Source organism: Chrysochloris asiatica, unplaced genomic scaffold (assembly GCF_000296735.1).
Source record: "Chrysochloris asiatica unplaced genomic scaffold, ChrAsi1.0 scaffold00161, whole genome shotgun sequence".
Taxonomy (NCBI): Eukaryota; Metazoa; Chordata; class Mammalia; order Afrosoricida; family Chrysochloridae; genus Chrysochloris; species Chrysochloris asiatica.
The window spans coordinates 6679948-6704016 of NW_006408679.1; the positions used below are offsets into that span (position 1 = coordinate 6679948).

The 24069-nt window shown below is 43.5% G+C and overlaps 1 protein-coding gene across 1 annotated transcript in view; it reads left to right on the forward strand.

The window, feature by feature from the left end:
* Positions 1 to 24069, forward strand: part of CAPN8 (calpain 8) — a 109226-nt gene that overhangs the window by 28435 nt on the left and 56722 nt on the right. The window contains exons 3-6 of the mRNA XM_006871146.1: positions 17970 to 18088; positions 20064 to 20197; positions 21064 to 21232; positions 22595 to 22678. Coding sequence (XP_006871208.1) covers positions 17970 to 18088; positions 20064 to 20197; positions 21064 to 21232; positions 22595 to 22678 — 506 coding nt within the window. The remainder of the gene's footprint in view (positions 1 to 17969; positions 18089 to 20063; positions 20198 to 21063; positions 21233 to 22594; positions 22679 to 24069) is intronic.

The following is a 24069-nucleotide window of genomic DNA, read 5'->3' on the forward strand; positions in this document are numbered from 1 at the left end:
TGTTGACACTGGCTGCTGACTTGGGAAGTAACTGCCCACAGCCTCAACTTTACCCATCAGGAAGTGGGGATTAAGTGCCTTCATCTGATGCAACACAACAAAAGTTTCAAAGACAAGAAGGCCTTGGACTACTATGCAACACTGAAATTTAAAGCTGAATCTGTGAAATACCTCATAACTTGGATGAACCTGGAGGACATCATGCTGAGTGAAATTAGTCAATCACAAAACAACAAATATTATATGAGACCACTGTTGTAAAAACTGAAGAAAAGGTTTTCATACTAAATGACACATTCTTTGATAGTTTTCAGGGATGGGAAGGAAGGGAGAGTAATTCACTGGCTAGAGGGTTGTTGTTAAGTGTTGTCAAGTCGGTTCTGACTCATAGCGACCCTATCTAGGGTTTTTCAAGAGCAGCTGGTGGTTTTGAACTGCCAACCTTGTGGTTCAGTTCAACGGCACTTAACAACAACAACACAACACAACCCAGAATAGAGGGTGAAGGACTGAATCTATAATGAGATTTTTCACTTTTCCTTTATGGAGGAGCTTACCCTGCCCAGAAACCACCAGATTTACTTTCTTTAGGATTTAGTAGAATTTATTGTGGACGACTTTTACACAAGCAAGGTCTGTTAACTCCTAGTGCAAACTCACAGAAGGTGCAGGGAACTGCCCCATTAAGCCTGACTTTAGAGTAGCCACTGGTAACAGGGCTTATGGCAGAGCGGACCTCAGGGCAGGGACTTACAGTGGGGAAGGGTGAGTGTAAGCTACTGAGCTTTAGCTCATTATTGTCTGTAGGAGAGGAAACAGAGCTGCTACAGACAAAACCCTCCTCTGCTATCCATTGGAGATCTTGATGGCCCCAGGTCCTAGAAAGCCAATGGAATTTCCACTTACCAGCAGAAACCAGTTACCAGTTGCTGTCAAGTTGACTTCAACTTGTGAAGCTCCCAAGTGTGTTAGAGTGGAGCTGTGCTTGCATATGAGTTTCGATGGCTGAGTTTTTGAAAGTAGATCAGCAGGGCTTTCTTCAGAGGCATGTCTGGGCAGACTTGAACTTCCAACTTTTTGGTTAGCAGCCATGTGTGTTAACCATTGATACCTCCCAGAGACTTCAAGTGATAGGCTAAAGCGATTTTATCATGGGCAGCAACAACATTTGTAAAACCAAGCAACTGTTTGGGACTATATATAGACTTATAAGAAGCCATTTTGTCTAACTTCTTTCCAATGCAGGAAGCTCTCTCTTCAACCCCTAATTTTACTGTGGTGAAATTGGTTCTAACTGGATGCTTTGGCTTGGCAATTCTCAATGGGAGGTGATATGGGCCCTCAGGAGGCATTTGGCAATGGCTAGAGACATTTTTGGTTTTTACACTGGGGGTATCTAGTAGGTAGAGGCCAGGGGTGCTGGTAAACATCCTACAACACACAAAACAGCCCCATTAACACAGAATTATCTAGTCCAAAATGTCAATAGTACAGAGCTTTAGAAATCCTGTTTTTGCTTGATATACCTATGTTCTGGAAGCATATTAACTAAGACGCTTGTTGTATCTAGATGCCATTGAGTCAAGTCCAACTCACAGCTACTCCATGCATAATAGCATGAAACACTGTCTGGTCCTGTGCCATCCTCATAATTGTTCTATGTTGGAGCCCTTTCACTGTTTTTTGCTGACCTTCTACTTTACCAAGCATGATGTCTTTTTCCAGGGACTGGTCCTTTCTGACAACATGTCCCAAGTACATGAGACAAAGTTTTATCATCTAAAGAGCGTTCTGGCTGGACTTCTTCCAAGGTAGTTAGCGTCATTCTTCTGACAGTTGATGATACTGTCAATATTCAACATTCTTTGCCAGCACCAAAATTCTAATGCATCAATCTTTTTGATCTTCCTTATTCACTGTCCAGCTTTCACATGTATATGAGGCAATTGAAAATACCATGGCTTGGATCAGGCACACCTTAGTCCTTAAAGTGAAATCTTCACTTTTGAACACTTTAAAGAGATCACTTTCAGAGGATTTGTCCCCATGCAATACATTGTTTGATTTCCTGAGTGCTGCTTCCATGGGTGTTGACTGTGATTCCAAATAAAATGAAACCCTTGAAAACTTCTGTATTTTCTTTGTTTACCGATCCAGTTGTGAGGAATTTTTATTTATTTATTTTATGTTGAGGTGTAATCCACATGGAAGGCTGTAGTCTTTGATCTTCATCGATAAGTGCTTCAAGTCTTCTTCAATTTCAGCAGGTAATGTTATGTCATTTACATATAACAGGTTGTAAATGAGTCTCTCTCCAATCCTAATACCTTCTTCATAAAATCCAGTTTCATAGACTTTTTGCCCAGCATACAGATTGAATGCTGAAAGGATCCGACCTTGATGCTCACCGTTCCTGATTTTAAATCACAAAGTATCCTCTCATTCTGTTCAAACTACTACCTCTTGATCTATGAGTAAGCTCTGTGTGAGCACAATGAAGTATCTGGAATCCCCTTTCTTTACAATGTGATCCATAACATAATTTGCTATGATACACACAGTTGAATGTCTTTACACAGTCAATAAAATGCAGATAAACAGCTTTCTGTTATTTTTTGCTTTCAGTCAAGATTCATTGGTGGTGATATCGCAGATTCTACTGAATCTGGCAATTTCCTGATGATGTACTGCTGTAACCATTTTCAAATTATTTAAAATTTTACTTATGTGTAATATTAATGATATTGTTTGATAATTTCAGTAAGGCAGTAAATTTCTCTAAGACAATAAATAGCTCTAAATCTGGTCCTAGTCTTATAAAATAGTAATATGTGGTACTTCATCTTTCTTTGTTTGAGATACCAGCTATAAAATGGGCTAAATCATAAGACCTTCTTGTTGCTAGTCAAGGTATGAGTTTTCGAATCAGTTTTAGAAAAATCATCAAAAAGTGATTTCATTCAGTAAGCATTTTATGTTGGGATTCTATGAAAAGGATGAGGTCTCCAGAGAGCTCTGAGTCTGGTCAACAGCAGTCAGAAGTGTGTGTATGTGCTTTCTGAATGTAGTCACAATGCCCTGAATGTAATGCTGAGAACAAGGTTCCCCTGCTGGAGGGAGGGTGGCCCCTGTGAGTTCTCTGTAGTATGTGTGGAGCTGGAATGATACCGTGTATATAAAATACTTGCAGTAGCTTTACACGGAGAGCACACAAAGGATGTCTCAGCTGTGACAAAATATTGAAGATGGGTTTTTAAAAACAAGCAAATATTAGCAGGGCCAAGATCTGTATGTTACATTCAGATGTGCAATCAGTGTAGCATTCTTTGCTTTTATCCACTCTTCTTAGCTTGCTCCGGGTCCTCGGTTTCCACTGACAATGAGTGGGAGGGAAACTGTAAAGATTCAAATTAAAGGTATCTGTGTTTCTGCCAGTTTCCAGTTCTCATGTCTTTTGGATAAATATTCCTTGTTCAGTTGCTTGATTTGGGTGGTTTCTCTGTTCTTAAAAGGAGTCCTGGTGGAACAATGGTTAAGTGCTTGGCTGATAACTGAAAGATTAGTGGTTTGAACCCACCAACAGCTCCATGGAAGAAAAGACCTGGTGATCTATCTGCTTCCATAAAGATTATAACCCAGGTAACACTATGGGGCAAGTCTACTCTGCCCTATGGAATCACTATGAATTAGAACTGACTGATGGCACACAACAACAATTCTCTGCTTAAAGGTTTGCTTCTCCTCCTCCTCCCTGGGTAGATTCAGTTGCCATTGAACCATCTCTGACTCTTGACAACCCTACGTATGTCAGAGTAGAACTGTGCTCCATGTAGGGTTTCCAATGGCTTATCTTTCAGAAGTAAATTTCCAGGTCTTTCTTCTGAGACACCTCTGGGTGGATTCAAACCACCAATTTCTTCTTCTTCTTCTTCTTTTTTTTTTTTTTTAATTTAAAGTTTTTATTGTGAATTAAATGATAGTTTACTTGGGAGAATATCAGTTTTGTACTCATTCTATCATATTTTAATTCATTGCAATGATTACAATCTCCTGCATGCATGCATCATCATTCAGCAGTATTTGTTTCTATTCCCTCTGTGTTTTTTTGGATGTACACAAAAGCACTCAGGAATATATAATCATTTAAACAACCAAAGGGCACATTCTGCAAGCCTGCCTCCTGGCCACCAGCACACAGTCTTTCTCTTTCTATGAGTCTGGAGTCCTCAGCTGCTCTTTCTCTTTCCATGCCTTCATCTCTGCCTCCATTTCTGGTGTCGCTGCTTTTCTGGATAGGGTCCCACATGCCACTCGTGCTCTTCTCCCTTGATGGTCCTAAGGTCCTCTGTTCCTGGACTATAAGACTAACTACTCCCCCATTTTTGTTAGAAAATTTCTACCTTTACAGTTGTGACAATCACAATTAGTCATGGTAAAAATTACTTACTATTGAGTCATAATAAACTTATCCTCATATTCTTTCACCAGACCTTCCTAGACAAGATGAAAACTATTCAGTGGGGATTCTACCTTTCCCCGCACACTCTGATACTAAGTTCCCTCTTGAAAACCTGCAAGCCTTTATGTTATTGTTATTATGTGCCGTGGAGTTGGTTCCGACTCATAGCTACCCTGTACAGGGTTTCTGAGGTTGTAAATCTTTATGGGAGCAGAAAGCCTCATCTTTCTCCCATGGAACAGCTGGTGGTTTCGAACTGCTGACCGTGAGGTTCGCAGTCTGATTCGTAACCCTAAGTATAGGTCAAGTTCATCAAATTGTAGCAATTTATACTGGTTTCCTTTATCAAGTTTCTTTATGTTTCTCTAGTTGAGTTCTGATCATAAAGCCATTGAAGCTAGATTAAATGGGTACTATATGCAAGTTTGGGTGTTCTTGAAACCACCAACTTCTTGGCTAGTAACTGAATATGTTAACTGCCTTACTCAGAGACTCCAGGGAAGTATAGAATGTTCTTCTGGAGGTGTGGGAAGGACTGTCTAGTCCTTGTGATTAGACCACTGGTGTCCTGGAGGTATGACTGGCATATTGTGTGACTGCTCTCCTGAGCTGGTCAGGGGCCAGTGGTCTTTGCAGACATGACTTCACATTCTCCCTCCAGTCTCTGGCCCACACAGTCCACTCCACAGGCTTGGCAATAGGATTGACTTGCCCTTTTTCACAGGTTATTACCACAAGAACAAGCCACACAGGTGGTCAGCTGGACAGTCATAAGATTTTTCATGTGAGGGGCATGGGCCCTATAGGGTCTTTTTATATGATGGTGGAGTGAGACTTGGGCTTGCTGCTTTTTACCTTCTCTCATCTGTTTTCTGCCTAATTTCTCCATGCTGCCATTTTCATTCAATTTCAGAGTCCTAAATGGGAAGCTTTCTTAATTTTAAACCAGAAATCTTCCCATTTAAAATGAAGAAAGGTGTGCAACAGGATTGTATTCTTTCACCATACTTATTCAATCTGTATGCTGAGCAAATAATCCAAGAAGCTGGATTATATGAAGAAAAGCATGGCATCAGGATTGGAGGAAGACTCATTAACAAGCTACAATATGCAGATAATACAACCTTGCTGAAAGTGAAGATGACTTAAAACATTTACTGATGAAGATCAAAGAGCACAGCCTTCGGTATGGATTACATCTCAATGTAAAGAAAACAAAAATCATCACCACTGGACCAATAAACAACATTCTTACCAACAGAGAAAAGATTGAAGTTGTCAAGGACTTCATTCTTCTTGGATCAACTATCAACACTAACGGAAGCAGCAATCAAAAAATCAAACAACGTATTGCATTAGGCAAATCTGCTGTACAAGACCTTTTAAAAGTGTTGAAGAGCAAAGATGTCAGCTTGAGGACTAAGGTACGCCTGACCCAAGCCATAGTATTTTTAATAACCTCACATGCCTGCGAAAGCTGGACAATGAATAAAGAAGACCGTGGAAGAATTGATGCCTTTGAGTTAAGGTGTTGCAGGAGAATATTGAAAGTGCCATGGGCTGCCAAAAGAACCAACAGATCTGTGTTGGAAGAAGTGCAGCCAGAGTACTCCTTGGAGGCCAAGATGGCCAAACTTCATCTCTCATACTTTGGACATATTGTCAGGAGGGACTGACCAGTCGCTGGAGAAGGATATCATGTTTGGTAGGATGGAGGGTCAGATAAAAAGAGGAAGACCCCCAACGAGATGGATTGGCCAGGTGGCAGTATCAATGGACTCAAGTGTGGCAACAATAGTGAGGTTGTCCCAGGATCGGGCAATGTTTTGTTTTGCTGTGCATAGGGTTGGTACCAACTCGATGGCACCTAACAACAACAACAAATGGGAAGCTGGGCATAAATCTTCTCTGTTTTGCTTCATCTTCAAGCTATTTGGGATTTTTCTACTGATGTTGCTCCAGCTGTGTTCATCCTCAGAGGGAGGTGGGACTATTGCAAGATTTCTAATGTCTGACCTTTTTTCTTTCTTTTCTTTCCCACCTCTCTCCTTTTACTTGAGCCCAGAAGCATCTCTGTGTCTTCCTTTGGTGTTCAGGAAATTCCCTTAAGCTGTGACTTGAGTTCTTGCTACCTGTGGCTTATAATAATACTAGGTGTTCAGCCATTCAAGCTTTGCTTTTAATGAGTAAGTGGAATTTTTTGAATCTAGAGATGTCTTTTTTTTAACATAGCCTGACTCAGGATTATTGCATCTTGGAGGACTTAAATAAAAAGTAAATCACAAGAGCAGAGCAATGAATGACTTCATTGTTCTCATTGGGGTCTGCTTGCTGTTTCCCCAAAGCCCTTAATTGTCTGATACAATGGGTAGGGAGTTCTAGGGGATCCTTATGTGAGTGGAATAAAAAAAAAAATGTTTTTAAAACTTTAATCAATTTAAAACCAGGTGTGACACTTCCCAATGAACAGTTTAAACCTACAAGATCAATGGTTCAAACTCGCCAGTAGCTTCTCAGAAACCCAGTACAGGGTCGCTATGAGTTGGAACCATCTCGAAGGCACTTAACATATAACATACATACATACAATCTAAATCAGGAGACAGAAGAATGAAATTTAGTTTCCAGAATTTCCCATGAGCTCAGTGGGAAGGGGAGCCCATCTTTAGCTCCCTGATTGGCTAAAATCCTGCTCAATCACAAGAGTCCATGAGAGGTCAAAATGTAACACCATTGTTATTTCACTGAAGGGAAAGGATGGTGTTGGTGTTTAGGCCCAGAAGGGAAAAGCCTTCTTCATAAGTAGTTGCTGAGAGACTGGACAAATGACCTGGACCCAATCTGGGAGACATTAGTTTGTCACAGAAAAGCTTACTGACCAGAGACATGGACAGCTGTCTCCAGGTGGTGGTCAGCTGGACAGTCAAGATTTTTCATGTGAGGGGCATGGGCTAGGGTCTTTTTATATCCAATATGCATAACTAAAGCATGAGATGGGGACAAGGATAGATGATCTGGTTTGAGTTGCCATTAGGGTAACCACTAGCACTCTATCCATAATTTACTTTTTTAAAGTAACATCAGAGAAAATTTGCTCCCATAATGATTACAGACCAGGAAGCTGTCCCTATTGGACAATTGGGTGTCATACAGGATCACCATGAGTTGGAATACCTCCACAGTATGGAACAATTGTCACTGATGACCCCCACATTACTAAATCCAATGATCAAATTTCAGTCCTGATTTCCACCACCTCTCCTTGATATACTTTGTTCACTTGGTTTGCAGCACACCCAGTGAGGTAGGTTTCCCTCCTACCTGTTGTAGTTGTTAAGTGCCGTTAAGTCGGTTCCGTCTCCTAGAGACCCTGTATAAGATTTCCAAGGAGCAGCTGGTGAGTTTGAACTGTCGACCTTGTGATTCAAATCTATCTTGGGATCTAGTGCTTATCCTACTGTGCCACACCAGGATGCCCTCATGGCTGCTCCTTTGTAATCTTCTTTGCTGTGAAAACTATAATTGAATGAATACTTAACTACATTTCAATAGTTACTGAGCTCATTTGATCTCACAGTACTTATTGCAATAGGTATTATTATTCCTTTAATTATAGTGATTAGAAAACCAAGACTCAGAGAGGTAGTGTAGCTTTCAAGGTTCACATAGATAACAACTGATGGAGTAGAGATTCCAACCTGCGTTTTTCTCTTAGCACCGTAATCAACCTGCAAAAGGCTCCAGGAGACTTTTTCTCTTGCCCCTATCAGGAATTTCTGAAAGAAGAAGTGCCACCAAGCCCTGGACAGAATGTCTCATTTTTAGTCATTTTCTTCATGAAACTCAGAGCTGTCAACAACCAGTTTCCCTCTTCTTACCCTAAGAACCCTCTTGCCCCTTTTTTCCAACAAGCTCCTTTTTAAGAGATGTCACACTGGGTGGGATACCTTGTTTTTGGTCATGAGAACTTAACTCTGAAGACACAAGGTCTCTTCCCAATGAACAGTCAGAACAGATTAAACTGGAGTCCTTAGCCTCCCACTCTGGACCGTGCATATCCTGGCGACTGTGGCTCCTCTAGTACCTGCCCCCTTTGCAACCCACATGCCAGCTACTCTTTATGACGCTGCTCCTGGTACTTACTCCTTTTCCCAAAGTCTCTGCAGCTAAGATTGGCTTCAATGAGGCCACACTGCTGGGAAAGAGTTTCCCCAATATCTCATGTTGGGAACCTCTGTTTCCTGCCAGCATGGCCCTGCCTGTGTTACATAAGGGATATCCCAGCTCATTCTCTGCACTGGGTAAAGGGGAGCAGAGTCTCTGTGGATTGACTTCTGTGCTAGTTCCCCTCAAGTGGGCTAGACAGAATCCCATGTCTTCTAGTCTCTTCCTCTTCTCCTTGACACCTTGCATGCTTGCCCACTCACATTGCACACACATACACACTACCTAGGTTCAGAATGCATCTCTCTTTTAGAGAAGCTGCTTTCCTACCCTCCCGAGACTGTGGCTCTTAGACATTTTTCAGTTCTAGAACTGATAGACCTATAAGGTGAGCAATAACCCAAGGGAGGTTTGCACCTCTTAGAATAATCAACCATACAAGATTGAAAGGGCAGCATTTTCTCAGAGATAAAACTCAGAAGGTAGGTTGTTGTTGTTCTTAAGTGCCATCGAGTCAGTTCTGACCCATAGTGACCCTGTATAGAGTTCCCAAGGAGCAGCTGGTGAGCTTGAACTGCCAACCTTGCAGTTCAAATGGCTTTGCATTCTGACGCATTAACGCACAGCACCACACCAGGATTCCTCAGAAGGTAGGAGGGGATAGGAAAGGAAACTGTAAACACAGATAGAAAGTGGGAAGGGTGCTGTTACATTGTGGAGATTGTAGTCAATGACTTGAATCAAAATATGTATATTGTAAATGGAAAATCAATTTGCTTTGTAAATTTCCATTCAAATCACAATAACAGTTGAAAAACCTATTAATTTTGATATAAGTATTTTGGGAAAAAAAGGACAAGTATCTTTCCTGTACTTCAAAGTATTGTATGTTATTGGGTGGGGCTGCCACCACCTGTCTGCCAGTTTGTCATATTGTGGTGGCTTCCATGCTGCTGTGATGCTGGGACCTATGTCAGTAGTAGTTCAAATACCAGCAGGGTCACTCTTGGTGGTTGGGTTTTAGTGAAACTTCCAGCATAAGACAGAGTAGGAAGAAACTCCTGGTAATCTACTTCCAAAAATTAGACATGAAAACCCTCTGCATCACGATAGAACATTGTTTGATTATCAGAAATTATGAAGGTTGTACAGAACCAGGCAAGGTTATGCATGGGGCCACCTTGAGTGAGTGCCAACTCAACAGCATCTAATAAAAGACCATGGGAGGTTAGGGAATCTAGATTTTTTCAGGTAGCCTCCTTCACTGTTGCAGTTCATTGTGGTTCACCTTCAAATGCTATGGCCCCTCTGTGGAGATCAGACACAGGCAGTCCCATCTATGGCCCACCCACATCCGGCTTCTTTTTCAGCTTTACTCTCCTAATTGGGCTGACTTTCATCTTGAGCTGAGTGCCTCAGGATTTCAAAATGGCGCCCGCACCTGTAAACTTTCTAGATGCAAAGAAGAGAGAAAGGCAAAGGGTGAAAAATCTTTTCCATTTTATCAGGAAATCAAAAGTTTCCCCTGACGTCCCACTGAGTTGACTTGTGTTTTAAGCTCCTAAGCAAGAACTCTGACTTTTGACCACCACTCCTAGCTCGAGTGTATCTGGGAAGGAGGGTGTGTCCTTCCTATTCCCTGCTACCCTATCCCTGTAAACTATGTGTCAGTTTGGCTGGAACATGATTCTCAGTGGTTTGGTAACTATATGTTGATCCTGTATGATGTGATCTGATGTGATTAAACCAATCAGACAATTAAGGGTGAGATTGTTGCTCTTGTTAAGTGCTGTCCATTCCATCTGACTCATAGTGACCCTGTATAGGATTGGTGGGTTTGAACTGCCAACCTTGTGTTTGGCAGTCCAGTGCTTATAACGTACAATGTTATACTGTGACTGCAAGGATGGGATGTTGTTACCGTTAGGTGTCATCCAGTCGGTTCCAACTCACAGTGACCCTATGTGCCATCCTCAAAATTGTTACATGTTCTGCCACTATGTCAATCTGTCTTGTTGGGTGTCTCCCTCTTTTTCGCTGAATGACCCTCCACTTTTCCAAGCATGATGTCCTTCTTCAGGAACTAATCCCTCCTGATAATATGCCCAAAGGATGAAGATGAAGTTTCACTATCCTCACTTCTAAGGCACATTCCGGCTGTACTTCTTCTAAGACAGATTTGTTTGTTTTTCTGACAGTCCATGGTACTTTATTATTCTTTGCCAACACTATAATTCAAATGCATTGACTTTTCTAGGGTCTTCCCTATTCATTGTCCAACTTTCATATGCGTATGAGGTGATTTAAAATACCATGGCTTGAGCCAGGTTGTTGTTGTTATTTAGTGTGGGCGAGTGGGTTCTGACCCATAGTGACCCTGTATAGGGTTTCTGAGGAGCAGCTGGTGATCTCGAACCACCAACCTTGCAGTTCAAAGGGCTTTGCAGTCTGACGCTTTAACCCACAGCACCACAGGTACACCTTCTCAAATTGACATCTCTGCTCTTGAAAACGTCAAGAGGTCTTTTGCAGTAGATTTGCCTAATGCAACGCATTTTTATGGATTGCATGAGTATGGATTGTGGAACTAAGCAAACTGAAGTCTTTTAAAATCTTTTCTCCATTTATATGGATGTTATTTATTAGTTCAGTGGTGAGGATTTTTGTTTTCTCTACATTAAGGTGTAACCCATACTGAAGGCTGCGGCCTTTGATCTTCTTCAGTATTTTAAATCCTCTTCATTCTCAGCAAGCAAGGTTGTATCATCTGCATATCACAGGTTGTTAATGAGTCTTCCTCTAATCCTGGTGCCACATTTTCCTTCATGTAGTCCAGTTTTCTACACCACCCTTAACCCCACCATGACTCTGAGTAGATGTATAGGAGATTCCCAAGAGTGTGACATGCAACACATTTTATTTTACAAGAGATAAAAAGAGAGAGAGAGAGATGAGCAGGGAAAAAGGGTCCAGCTATCACCAAGAAAAGGAGCTCTGGTAGTGTAGTGGTTATGAATTGGGCTGCCAACCTCAGGGTCAGCAGTTCAAAACTACCAGCTGTTCCATGGGCGAAAGATGAGGCTTTCTAGTGGTTACGAATCGGGCTGCGAACCTTAAGGTCAGCGGTTCGAAACTACCAGCTGCTCTGCAGGAGAAAGTTCAGGCTTTCTACTCCCGTAAAGATTTACACCCTCGGAAACCCTGTACAGGGTCACTATGAGTCGGAACCGACTCGACGGCACTTAACAACAACAACAACAACAAAGATTTATAACCTCAGAAACCCTGTTACAGGGTCTCTATGAGTCGGAACCGACTCCACGGCACATAACAATAACAACAACCACCACCAAGAAGGAGTCCTGGTGTGGTGCTGCAGGATATTGCACTGGACTGCAAGGTCAGTTTGAGCTGCAAGGTCAGTGGTTCAAACCCACCAGCCATTCCTCAGAAACCCTATACAGAGTTGCTAGGAGTTGGAACCAACTTGATGGCACTTAACCACCAGCAAGAAAGAAGAGCCAAGAGTGGAGTGTGTCCTTTGACCTGGGGTCCCTGTACTGTGAAGCTTCTAGATCCAGGGAACGAATGATGCCAAACATCTGAAGGTCTTCAAGGAGTGCTGGGTCTACAGATGCTGAAAGGAGACAAGACTTTTCCCCAGAGCTGGCACTCTGAGTTTGTACTTCTAGCCTCCTAAACTGTGAGAGAATAAATTTCTGTTTGTTAAAGTCCTCCCCTTGTGGTATTTCTACTACAGCAGCACTAAGGAACTCTGGTAGCATAGTGGTTATGAGTCAGGCTATTAACCTCAAGGTCAGCAGTTCGAAACCACCAGTGGTTCCCAAAACTATCAGCTGTTCCACAGGAGAAAGATGAGGCTTTCTGCTCCTGTAAAGAGTTACATAGCCTCAGAAGCCCTATGCAGGGTCGCTATGAGTCAGAACCGACTCCAGGGCACATAACCACCACTCACCAGAGAACTAAGAAGAGCTTGTTGTTGCTCTTAAATGCTGTAACGACCCTGTATAGGGTTTCCAAGGAGCAGCTGGTGAGCTTGAACTGCCGACCTCATGGTGCAAACCGACTTTCTAGTCCAGCGCATTAACCCACAGTGCCACACAGCCTTCAATATATTTCCCAGTGTTTGTTCACCAAACTTAGGTCCGCAAGCCTCTTGGTTTCTTTTGGAAATTAAAACTAGGCACAAAGATCAAGTAATTATCTCCACTGAGAATAGCCAAAAGAATATGCTTTCCAGGCAAGTCCCAAAGACAAGTTTCTGAAATGTTCTGGGCCACAGAGGACAGGCCCATCCTCCCCAGTGGACCCTTTGAAGGAGAAAACACTCATTTGGATTTGTACCTTAGAAAACACCTTCTTGTCCTCACAGCCCATTTACACCTGATGTAGTTACTGGCAGGGATCCAAATCAGGTTCTCAGAGGCCCTGTGCTCGCTGCAAGAGCCAGGGAGACCCTGTGAAATGTCAAGAATGAGTCAGACGAAGAGAAAATTAAACTCTTCTCCAGCTGGGCAGCTCTGTTTGATGTCAGCAACCAAGGAACATTTTGTTGCTGTGTGTTGAATTATAATGTCTAGAGAGTGTGCTTGGTGGGCGGCTAGGAGGAGCCCTGACTGGGAGCCAGGGTCTCGGGTCCTGTTCCCTGTGGTGCTCCTGAACCAATGAGTCTTCTCTGCTGTGGACTTCCCTGCTTTTCCTTACATACATTCTGTCTCATGGTGACTCCATGTGTGTCAGAGTAGAGCTGCATTCCACGGAGTTTTCAATGGTTGCTTTTTCAGAAGTAGATCACTAAACTTTCCTTCTGAGGCATCTCTAAGTAGACTTGAACTTTTACCAATCAAACAGTTAACTGTCTACACCACCCAGGGACACCTCTATCTAACCTGGGTCCATTCGAGAAAGGAGCCCAGTATTGAGGGTGTGCAGCTGCCTCAGAAGGTTTGCCAATCAATGCTCCTGCCCACTCTCCAGGGGTCAGCTTCCTGGGTTTGTCCCCCTTGTTTCCCTCCATCAGCCTGAGAGCTCTCGACAACAAAGGACCTTGATGTTGGTGGGGGTGGAATTTGCTAAGTCCAGCACATGTCCTTGCTGACCCTCACTTCTCCACAGACTTGGGAGAGTTAGGTACAAACTGATGGAAGGAGCTGTGGAATATTTGCAGAACAAACATGACTCACTCATTTGGACATTTATTGTATTAATTTTCTAGGGCTGTCATAAGGAGTTGCCACAGCATTGATGTATTAAAACACAGACATAGATTTCCTCATAGTTCGGGAGGCCAGAGGTCCACAGTCAGGGTGTCAGGGCCCTGGGGGAGAATTTAAGCGGGCCTCTGTCGGTTTAATGACTTCCGTGACTTGTGGCTGCATCACTTCAGCTTCTGCCTCTGTCTACACATGCTTGTCTCCTATGTTGTGTCGTCTATACTGTCTAAAGACACTTGTCATTGGATTTAAGACTTACCATATCATCCTTGGAAAACCTATACAGGGCCACTATGGGTCGGAACCGACTCGACGGTACTTAGCAACAATAACAATATAATCCAGAGGAATCGCATTTTGAGATTCTTAAGACTCTTTTTCCAAATAAGGTCACATTCACAGGTTCCAGAGGGTAGAATGTGGTCAAAAATCTTTTGGGGGCCACCATTCAACCTATTTGAGTGCTGGTGACACTGTAGGATAAGCACTGAACTGCTAACCACAAGGTCTTCGGTTTCAGTCCACAAGTCGCTCTCAGGAGAAAGGTGAGACTTTCTGCTCCTATGAAGATTCACAGCCTCAGAAACTCTATACAGGGCCACTGTGAGTCAGAACCAACTCAACAGCACTTACAAAACCACCACATTTATTCATTCAATATATATAACAAAACATTTTCCACTTCAATTTTTTGTTTGTTTAAAAAATATAGCTAGTGATAAATGTGCATATAACAAACATTTGCCGTTTAGGCATATTTTTGCATGTACAATTCAGTGGTGTTTCCTATGGCCTTCATTTTGAGCAGCTTTCACCACTTCCTTAATAAACGCTTAGTGCCCTTTGAGCAATAACTTGGTTTTTTTTGTTTGTTTGTTTGTTTGTTTTGTTTTTTAAATTCATCATTCAGCGAGCCCCTACTAGGTGTCAGTTATATACTGAAGACACCAAGATGAGCAGGTCAGCATCCCTGTTCTGCAGTAAGGTATCAGAGAGGAATGAGGGGCAGAGAGAAACAGTTATGATCAAGTAGTAGTCTAGGAGAGTCCTGGGGGCGGTGAGGAGGGAATACATTGGGGTGGACCAAGGAGAGCTCCAGCAAGAAGTTGATGCATAGATAGAGTGTGAAGTCTGAACTAGGAGACAGCTATGATCTGAGTATATGACCTGAAATCAGACGCAGATATGTCAGAACCGTGTCCTGCTATCTTTTTGCACCTGTTGTTCTGCTCATTTGTTCCCTGTGTTAAGAAGTCCTTGCTTCAACTTCATCTGCTAAATCTTACCCCATCTCCATGAAGTCTACCCGACAGTCAAGAGTCACCTCTTTTTCTTTGTGTTCTCTAAAGATCTGGCTTGTACTTCTCTTGTGCACTCATCTTGAGTCACTGAGTGGTGCACATGATTAAGCACTTGGCTACTAATTAAAAGGTTAGAGATCCAAGTCCTCTTAGAGGCTTCTTGAAAGAAAGACCAGTGATCTACTTCCAAAAAATCAGCCACCGCAAACCCAGCAGAGTAGAGTTCTACTCTGACACACCTGGGGTCAAAATAGACCCTATGGTGACTGGTTTGGTTTCGTTGTTTTGTGCATTATCACAGGCTGCCTCAGATCAGAAGCATCAGCCAATTTGGACTCCAAACTCCATCTATGCATCAGCTGCTTGTTGGCGCTCTCCTGGATCCATTGCCACACATTTCCTTCTCAAAGCTCCCCAGCACTCTCCAAGTCTGATTGATGATCTGGTGTGGGATGTAAGATAAGCACTGAACTGTTACCTGCAAGGTCAATGGTTCAAACCCACTGGCTGCTCCTTGGAAACTATGAGTTGGAACCGACTTGATAGCACTTAACAACAACAATAGCAATTTCTGATTGAAGGAGTAGTTTCATTGTAGGGAGTTTAATGGTATCAAGATTAGAGTTATGGGGCTTGATATCTTGCTGTTGTTGTTGTTAAATGCCATTGAATCAGTTTTGACTCATAGAGACCCTGTATAGGGTTTCCGAGGAGTGGCTGGTAGGCTTGAACTGCCTTCCTTGTGGCTAGGAGTCCAGCACTTATCCTACAGTGCTACCACTTGGACTCCTGATATCCTTTTAGGAGTTTTTATTTCATCCTTAAGCAATGGAGTATGGTTGAGTTTTTGAGCTGAGGAATGATATAACCACAGGTGTTAATAGGAATAAGACTGGAGAGAGAGGAGCTGGTGGGAGGAAGAAGCTCAGTGTCCTCACTTTGGAAGTCACCTTTGAATAAGCTACCATACCACTTGAGGTTTCTTTGGTGGAAGACAACATAACCCAGCCTGTCTTTACCAACTCTCCGCTGACTACTGAAGCTAGTCTCACCCTGGAACTTTGTTGTCACATCAGGAGGATGGAGCCTGCTGAGAAAAGGGGGTGGGAAGCACAGTCGGTCACCTCTTGGATCAGAAAGGTTTCAGAAATTAGACGTTGTGTGCATTTCTCTCTCTCTCTCTCTCTGTGAATGTGAGAAAGAGAGGGAGAGAGGAGAGAGAAAGGGAGGAAGTTGGGAAAAGAAAGGGGAAAGAAATGGATTTGGAAAAAATCCTGACTCTTTGCTGAGAAAGATGAGGGCAGATAGAACAAAAGGGCTTCCCAGGATGACCTGGTGATGGGTCGTTCTGAGCAATGACGGATTCTTCCATGTAGATTGCTGGGTCACACTTGACTTACTGCTTGCTCTGGCAACCTTAGTCTGAGGAAACATGGTGTGTTTACACCTGCCATATGTATGCAACTTTGCCCACAATCTTATAAGAGAAACAGAGTTGGACAAGGTCCTGAGGCGAGAATCTAAAAGGGTCAAGGGACTTCCACCTGAAGATACATTGGAAAGGTTTGTATTTTTTCCATGGAAAAGATGAAGACTGAGATACCAGGCAGGAGTTTGGCGCCATTGGAAGGGAATGGATAGGAGGAACAGGGACTTGCTCACCTAATCCTAGAACCCTAGAGCTAGGACTCTTCAGTGAAGCTCGAGAGAAGCAGCTTCTGGTCCATAAGAGGAAATTCTTTCCTACAATGAGAAACACATTTAAGGATATCAAGACTTCAGAGGTTGGTGTAGAATAAATATTTAAAGAGATGTGAGAAATTTTATACCAATCCCAGGATGACAGATCTGTCATAGGATGTTAAGATAAGCAAAGGATGTTTGGGGACATATGCTTTTTAGTTGACACTAAGAGGGACATTGATTATCATCTAATGGAGCATGTAACTCTCAAAGACAGGGATTATCTTCTGTATTTACTTGGCACTCCAAAGTAACCAACGTCAAGTCAAGCAGTAGGAATTTGAAGCTTCTTGGTTTTGATTTCTTCCACCCCAAATTATGGTGATTTACTATTAATCAATAATCTTGAGTGTTCTAATCAATGAAGTATCAAGGCTTGATACTTGTGGTAAGCTCTGAAATGTGAAAGGGGGAACTCTGACTATACCATATAGAGCCAGCTCACCATTGTCTAAGGTCATCAGAGGTGAGTAGCACACACAGATACACATGCAACTCCCCATATTCACATTCACACAGGCACCTATACACACATATGGATACACACATTCACATGCACACACACACACACACGTACACACAAATTCTGGACTGATGAAATAGCTTCACTGTTGCCCCCAACTAACTGCTTTATAAGGGTTGCCAATAAACGGACTAAAGTGCCTAAGTTTCTTTCTTTCCATTGTTTACTACTGCTTGGATACCTTTTGTTGCTGTTAACTGTTGTCAAGTTGGTTCTGGCTCACAGTCACCCTGCAAAGGAGCAGCTAGTGGGTTTGAACCACTGATCTTGCAGTTAGCAGTCCTGTGCTTTGCCTGCAGTGCCACACCACGACTCCTAGAAGATGTAAAATGGCCCGGATGTGAGGGTGGTAGGGAGCAGCAGAGACTTTCTAATCCTGAGTATAACCTCCAAAGCTGATGGCTGCCTGTGTATTTCAGACACCTGAGGAATAGAATCTGATGACCTGATGTGGAAGGGAGGACTGAATAGGAAAGTGAGGGCAGATGGAACAGGGACCCTACAGGCCAGGCTGACCAGTGTGTGTCTCCCATGACATCGTGCAGGTGACTGCTGGCTCCTGGCAGCCATTGCCTCTCTCACCTTGAATGAAGACCTGCTATACCGAGTGGTTCCTAAGGACCAGAGCTTCCAGAAGAACTATGCAGGGATCTTTCATTTCCAGGTATTGTACTTCATCACTTGTGCTCCTTAGCAAGACTTTCTATAGTCTTGTGTCCACTAGACCAACGGAATCAGAAACTCAGGGACTGGGTCCCCTTAACCAATGTTGTAGAAGCCCTGGGAGCATAACTGTTAAGAGTTCAACCCTTCAGTTGGCAGTTTGAACCCACCCAGTGTCTCTCCAGGAGAAAGACCTGGCAATTTGTTCCCATAAAGATTACAGTGAGAAAATCCTATAGCGTAGTTCTATTTTACCATATGGGGTTACCATTATTGACATTGATTCTATGGCACCCTACCTATGTTTTTGGGGTCTTTGGGTGGTTCAAGTGGCTAACGCACTTGGTTGCTAACCTAAATGCTGGAAGTTTCATTCTACCCAGAGGTGCCTGGGAAGAATGGCCTAATGATCTAACCCAATGTGTTTGAGTACTTGAATGTGAAACAGATGGTCTGCTCTGTAAAGTGTCACCCAATTCACAATAAAAAGCTAAAAAGCAATAACAGTACAACAATCCTATGGAGGACGGTTCTAGTGTGAAGCACACGGGGTTGCCTTGCATCAGGATTGACTTGATCCCAACTGGTTTGGGATTTTGGAGTTTGGTAAACTAGGTTTTAATAAGCCCACCAGGTGATGGAGATGCACACTTCAGTTTGGTGCACACATCTGTTCCCACTCCCGACTCAACCCAACCACAGACCTTGAGGAAAGCACTTTAGATTAAAAGTCAGGAAATGTGAATCTGAGTCACCACAACATTGTCATTGTGTGAAGCTGGGCATTTTCATAACCACTAATGCGGAGACTGGAACAGGTGTTTCTTACACGTACGTGCTATTTTGGCATCTTCTAAATGGATGATTTCACAAGGAGCCCTGGTAGCATAGTGGATTACGAGCTGCACTGCTAGTCAGTAGTTTAAATCTACCAGATGCTCCATGGGAGAAGCATGATGCTTTCTGCTCATGTAATAATTTACTGACCCCTGGGTTAATGTGCCAGACTGCAAAGCCGTTTGAACTACAAGGTCGGTGGTTAAAGCTCACCAGTCGCTCCTTGGAAACCCTATTCAGGGTTGCTATGAGTTGGAACTGACTTGACGGCACTTAACAACAACAACATACAGGGTTACTGGAGTCCTGACGTGCGCTGTGGGCTAATGTGTCAGACTGCAAAGTTGTTTGAACTGCAAGGTCAGTGGTTCAAGTTCACCAGCTGCTCCTTGGAAACCCTATACAGGGTCGCTATGGGCTGGAATCGACTCGATGGCACTTCACAACAACAACAACAACATATAGGGTTACTATGAATGGAATTGACTCTGTGGCATACAGCCAGCACCAGCACCACATGTGTGGATTTACAGTCTCAGAAACCCTATTTGTTGTTGTTGTTATGTGCCGTGGAGTCAGTTCCAACTCATACAGGATTTCCGAGGCGGTAAATCTTTACGGGAGCAGAAAGCCTCATCTTTTTCCTGTGGAACAGCTGGTAGTTTCGAACTGCTGACCTTGAGGTTAGCAGCCCAATTTGTAACCACTACGCTACCAGAGCTCCTTAGAAACCTTATTTAGGGTTGGTATAAGTCAGAATCAACTCAATATCAGTGGGTTTGAGGTTTGGCTACATGCATGGAAAGGAGTCATGATGACGCAGTAGGTTACGCACTAGGATGCTAACTGCAAAGTTGGCAGTTCAAAGCCACCAGCCACTCTGATGGAGAAAGACGAGACTGTCTGCTCCTGTAAAGATGTCCAGGATAGGGTCACCATGGCTGAAACTGACTGATGACAGTAAGCGATGCGCATGGATGAGTATGACATGGGTCCTGCTTTCACAGAGCTTGAAACTCACTAGACATCCAAGACTTGAACGTGGTTGGCCACCATGCCCCCTAGTGAGGACTGCTGGTGAGACTTTCTCATCCCATTGGCTTCTTCCCATGAGCTGTCACTGTGTTTTCCTGCCCCAGTTCTGGCAGTACGGCGAGTGGGTGGAGGTGGTGGTGGATGACCGGCTGCCCACCAAGGATGGGGAGCTGCTTTTCCTGCACTCTGAAGAAGGCAGTGAGTTCTGGAGTGCCCTGCTGGAGAAAGCCTACGCCAAGTAAGTGGTGGTGGTTAGGTGCTCAGGAGGCTCCAGGCTCTGCTGGAGGGTTTTACCTACTTCAGCCCAACCCAGATTTACATGCTCAGGTCTTTCCCAGCACCTGGGACCCCCATGAGATGAAAAGAAAGTGACCCTAGGTAACTAGGAAGAAACAGAAATTTGGGCCAGGAGTTAAAAGCCTTAGTTCTGTCTCACATAAATGTGTAAGTTTCACATGAAGCTATCTGGCCTCCCTGTACCTGAGCTCTTTCCTCCTCCAAACCTCCAGGAAATGCTGAGGTCATTGTGAACCTTTAAAAGAATGATGAATAATGACAAAAAAATTGTTTGCGGATATGAAACTCAAGGAGTCTTTGTCTTTTGTCCCTTTGCTCACTTTCTCTGGAAACTCAAAGTCTTCCTTTGCTGTTATTGTTGTTGTTAAGTGCCATCAAGTTGGTTCCGACTCACAGTGACCCTCTATAGGGTTTCCAAGGAATGGCTGGTGGATTTGAACCGCTGAACTTTCAGTTAGCAGTCCAGTGCCGTCCAGCCTTCCCTTGGGTTCTCTTAATTGGTTTCATTGCCTGGTCCCCTTCCCTGCAACCCGAGCTCCTTTCCAGCCCTATTTCCAAAGCAATCCTCAGGTGGATGCCTCTTGGCATCCCTCACCCCCAGCCCAGGCCCTGGAGACCTGAGAAGCCTGGTCAGCTCAGCAAGGGTTGCACTTTGCTTCCTAAAAAAGTGGGCAGCTCTGTGGGCGGTGACCTGAGACTCCTTCCTGGGAAAGTGCTGAGCATATCCACACTGTGTCTGACCACCTCCCCAGGTCATGTGGCCCCCTTGCTGGTGGTGGGCCGTGCATGTTTTCTCTTTCCTAACAGGCTCAACGGTTCTTACGAGGCTCTTGCTGGAGGGTCGACGGTGGAAGGCTTTGAGGATTTCACGGGTGGCATCTCTGAGTTTTATGACCTCAGGAAGCCACCAGACAATCTGTATCAGATCATCCGGAAGGCCCTCCGTGCGAGGTCTCTGCTGGGCTGCTCCATTGACGTGAGCCAGCGTCTCATTCCTGCGTGTGTCCAGTGGGAGGGACTGGCCAGAGGGCAGAGGTGGGAAGGCTTTGACCCAGGGCAGCTGGAAGCAGAGTGTGGGTGTTGCTGGGCTGGTTTGGTGATCCACTTGGGAGCTGGTGAAGACCTAATTCAAACAAACCCACTCAGAGTAGAACTGTTTCATAGCATTTTATTTTGTTTGTTTTTTGTTTTTGGCTGTAATCTTTACAGAAGTAGATTGCTGAGTCTTCAGTGGTGGCACTGGGTAGGTTTAAGCTACCAACCTTTAGATTAGCAAACGAGCACAAATCTTTTGTGTCACCCAGGAACCTTTGAAGATCTAATTAGTTGGTGGGGATTGGATTTGTCTTGCTGAAAGCCCAATTCTCCTTTTGCTATAGTACCCCTGGTGGCACAGTGGTTAAATGCTTGGCTGCTAGCCTAAAGGTTTACAGTTTGAACTCACCCAGTTGCTCCGCAGGAGAAAGATATGGAGATCTGCTTCTGTAAAGATTGTCATTGTTAAGTGTTGTTGAGTTGGTTCCGACTCACAGCAGCTGGTGAGTTTGAAATGCCAACCTTGCCATTCAAACTGACCTTGTGGTCCAGAGCTTAGCCTATAGTGCCACACCAGAGCTCCTCTGTAAAGATTGTTATGAAAGGTTTCTAAAGAGCGACTGGTGGGTTTGAACTGCCAACCTTGTATCTCAAACTGACCTTGTGGTCCAGTGCATTATCCTGTAGCGCCAAATCAGGCCTCCCTGTAAAGATTACAACCTAGAAAGCCCTATGGGTGTTTCTATTCTGTCACATGAGGTCACTAAGAGTTGATAATCAACTTGATTGCTATCACCTAACCACAGAATCCCTTTAGCACTGCTAGTATTTCCCTAAGAACACCAAAGCTGGACTATTTCCTTCCCACTTCTCTGTAAACAAATCCCACCAGGATATACATGTTGTTGATGGAGAGGAGATGTGGGCACGGAGTGGAGGGCAGGGCCACAGAGGAAGGATGACTGGGAGCCCCACTTGGGGAAACATTGGAGAATATGTTCAGACCACCCGCCATTGGAAGTCTGCCCTTCTCAGGCAGTAGGGGCCCCTGACTTCCCAGCTTCCTGGTGGCATTTTAAAGGCTGGCGAGTCTTACTCCAGCCTTGGCAGCCACATAACACTACCTGGATCTACAGGCCTTATTAAAGTGTGGGATGGCTCTATTTACCTGAGGCTCAGAGCCACACGGCACTCTCAGCCCCTGGCTGGCTTCTATCCCCACAGACGGTCCATTCTTGGAAACATTGTAGAGATGGTCTCAATGAGGGCCAGCCTCCCTGAGTGGACTTCATTCTCAACCTAGGTCTCCAGTGCAGCTGAAACAGAAGCGGTCACCAGCCGGAAGCTGGTTAAGAGTCATGCCTACTCTGTCACCGGGGCTGAAGAGGTAAAATCAGCTTGGGAGATGGCAGTGGAGGGTAGCATGAAATAATATTACTATAAATCCTGGCACCCCTGAGAGGAAGCGAGAGGTACTTAAGGATTGTTAGTTACATCCTACACATATCCCAACAAGTATGTTTGTATAGATAAAGCAGTAGAAACATATAGGGTCCCTAAAGGAAAAGAACCCAGCAATGCCTGCCTGACTTTCAGGGTGGGTATAGTAATCATAAGGAACCCAGCTATTTTTCAGTCTTCAACCTAAAAGGAAATCTTAGGTTGTATTTTTCATTATTTTCATTGATCATCTTTTACCTACTTCCAAACAGAAAGAAACACTGCCCGGTCCTGAACCAACCTCACAATTGTTGTTAGGTTTGAGCACATTGTCACTGCCACTGTCTCAGTCCAACTCCTTGTGGGTCTTCCTTTTTTTCCATGTCCCTCTACTTTACCAAGAATGATGTCTTTCTCCAAGGGTTGATCCCGTCTGATAATATGTCCAAAGTATGAGAGATGAAGTCTCACCATCCTGGCTTCTAAGGAACATTCTGGCTGTGCTTCTTCCAAGACAGATTTGTTTGTTCTTCTGGCAGTCCATGATACTTTTAATATTGTTTTCGGACACCATAATTCAAATACATCAATTCTTCTATACTCTGCCTTATTCTTTGTACAAATTTCACTTGCGTATGAGGTTATTGAAAACATCAGAGTTTTAGTCAGACACACCTTTGTCCTCAAACTGGTATCTTTGCTCTTGAACACCTTACAGAGGTCTTGTGCAGAATATTTGCCTAATGCAATACGTCACTTGATTTTTTTGACTGCTGCTTCCATGAATATTGATTGTGGATCCAAGGAAAATAAAATCTTTGGAAGTTTCAATCTTTTCCCCATTTATCATGATGTTATTTATTGGCCTAGTTGTGAAACCATACAGCTAAGGTAAAATGCATCAAGCAATATAGGCTAAAAAAGATAAATACAATGTCTCAGCTCTTGCTATTTATTAAAGTGGCATGCATGCTCACTACATTTTTTTTTTCATGAATATGCTCTTTAAGCAAGTCAATTCCACAAATACAAATTGAGTCCATATGTGTAAACACTGGGTTGGGGCATGACAGAAGATACAATAGAAAGTCCCTCGTGTTCTGAGGTTGTAACAGTTCATTGTGTTTGTGTTTATGTGTATGTATGAGAATGCACGCATGTGTGCAGGGGTGTGTGGGCTCATGGTGAGTGTTGATAAGGGAACATACAAATAAATAAAGAGCATTTTCTTCAGAAAACTTGTAACTGTAAATTCTTTCTCTGCCCATTTGAGATGTATACAGAACTTTTTTTTTTTAAATAAATGTTTTATTGTGAATTGTGTGATAGTCTACATGG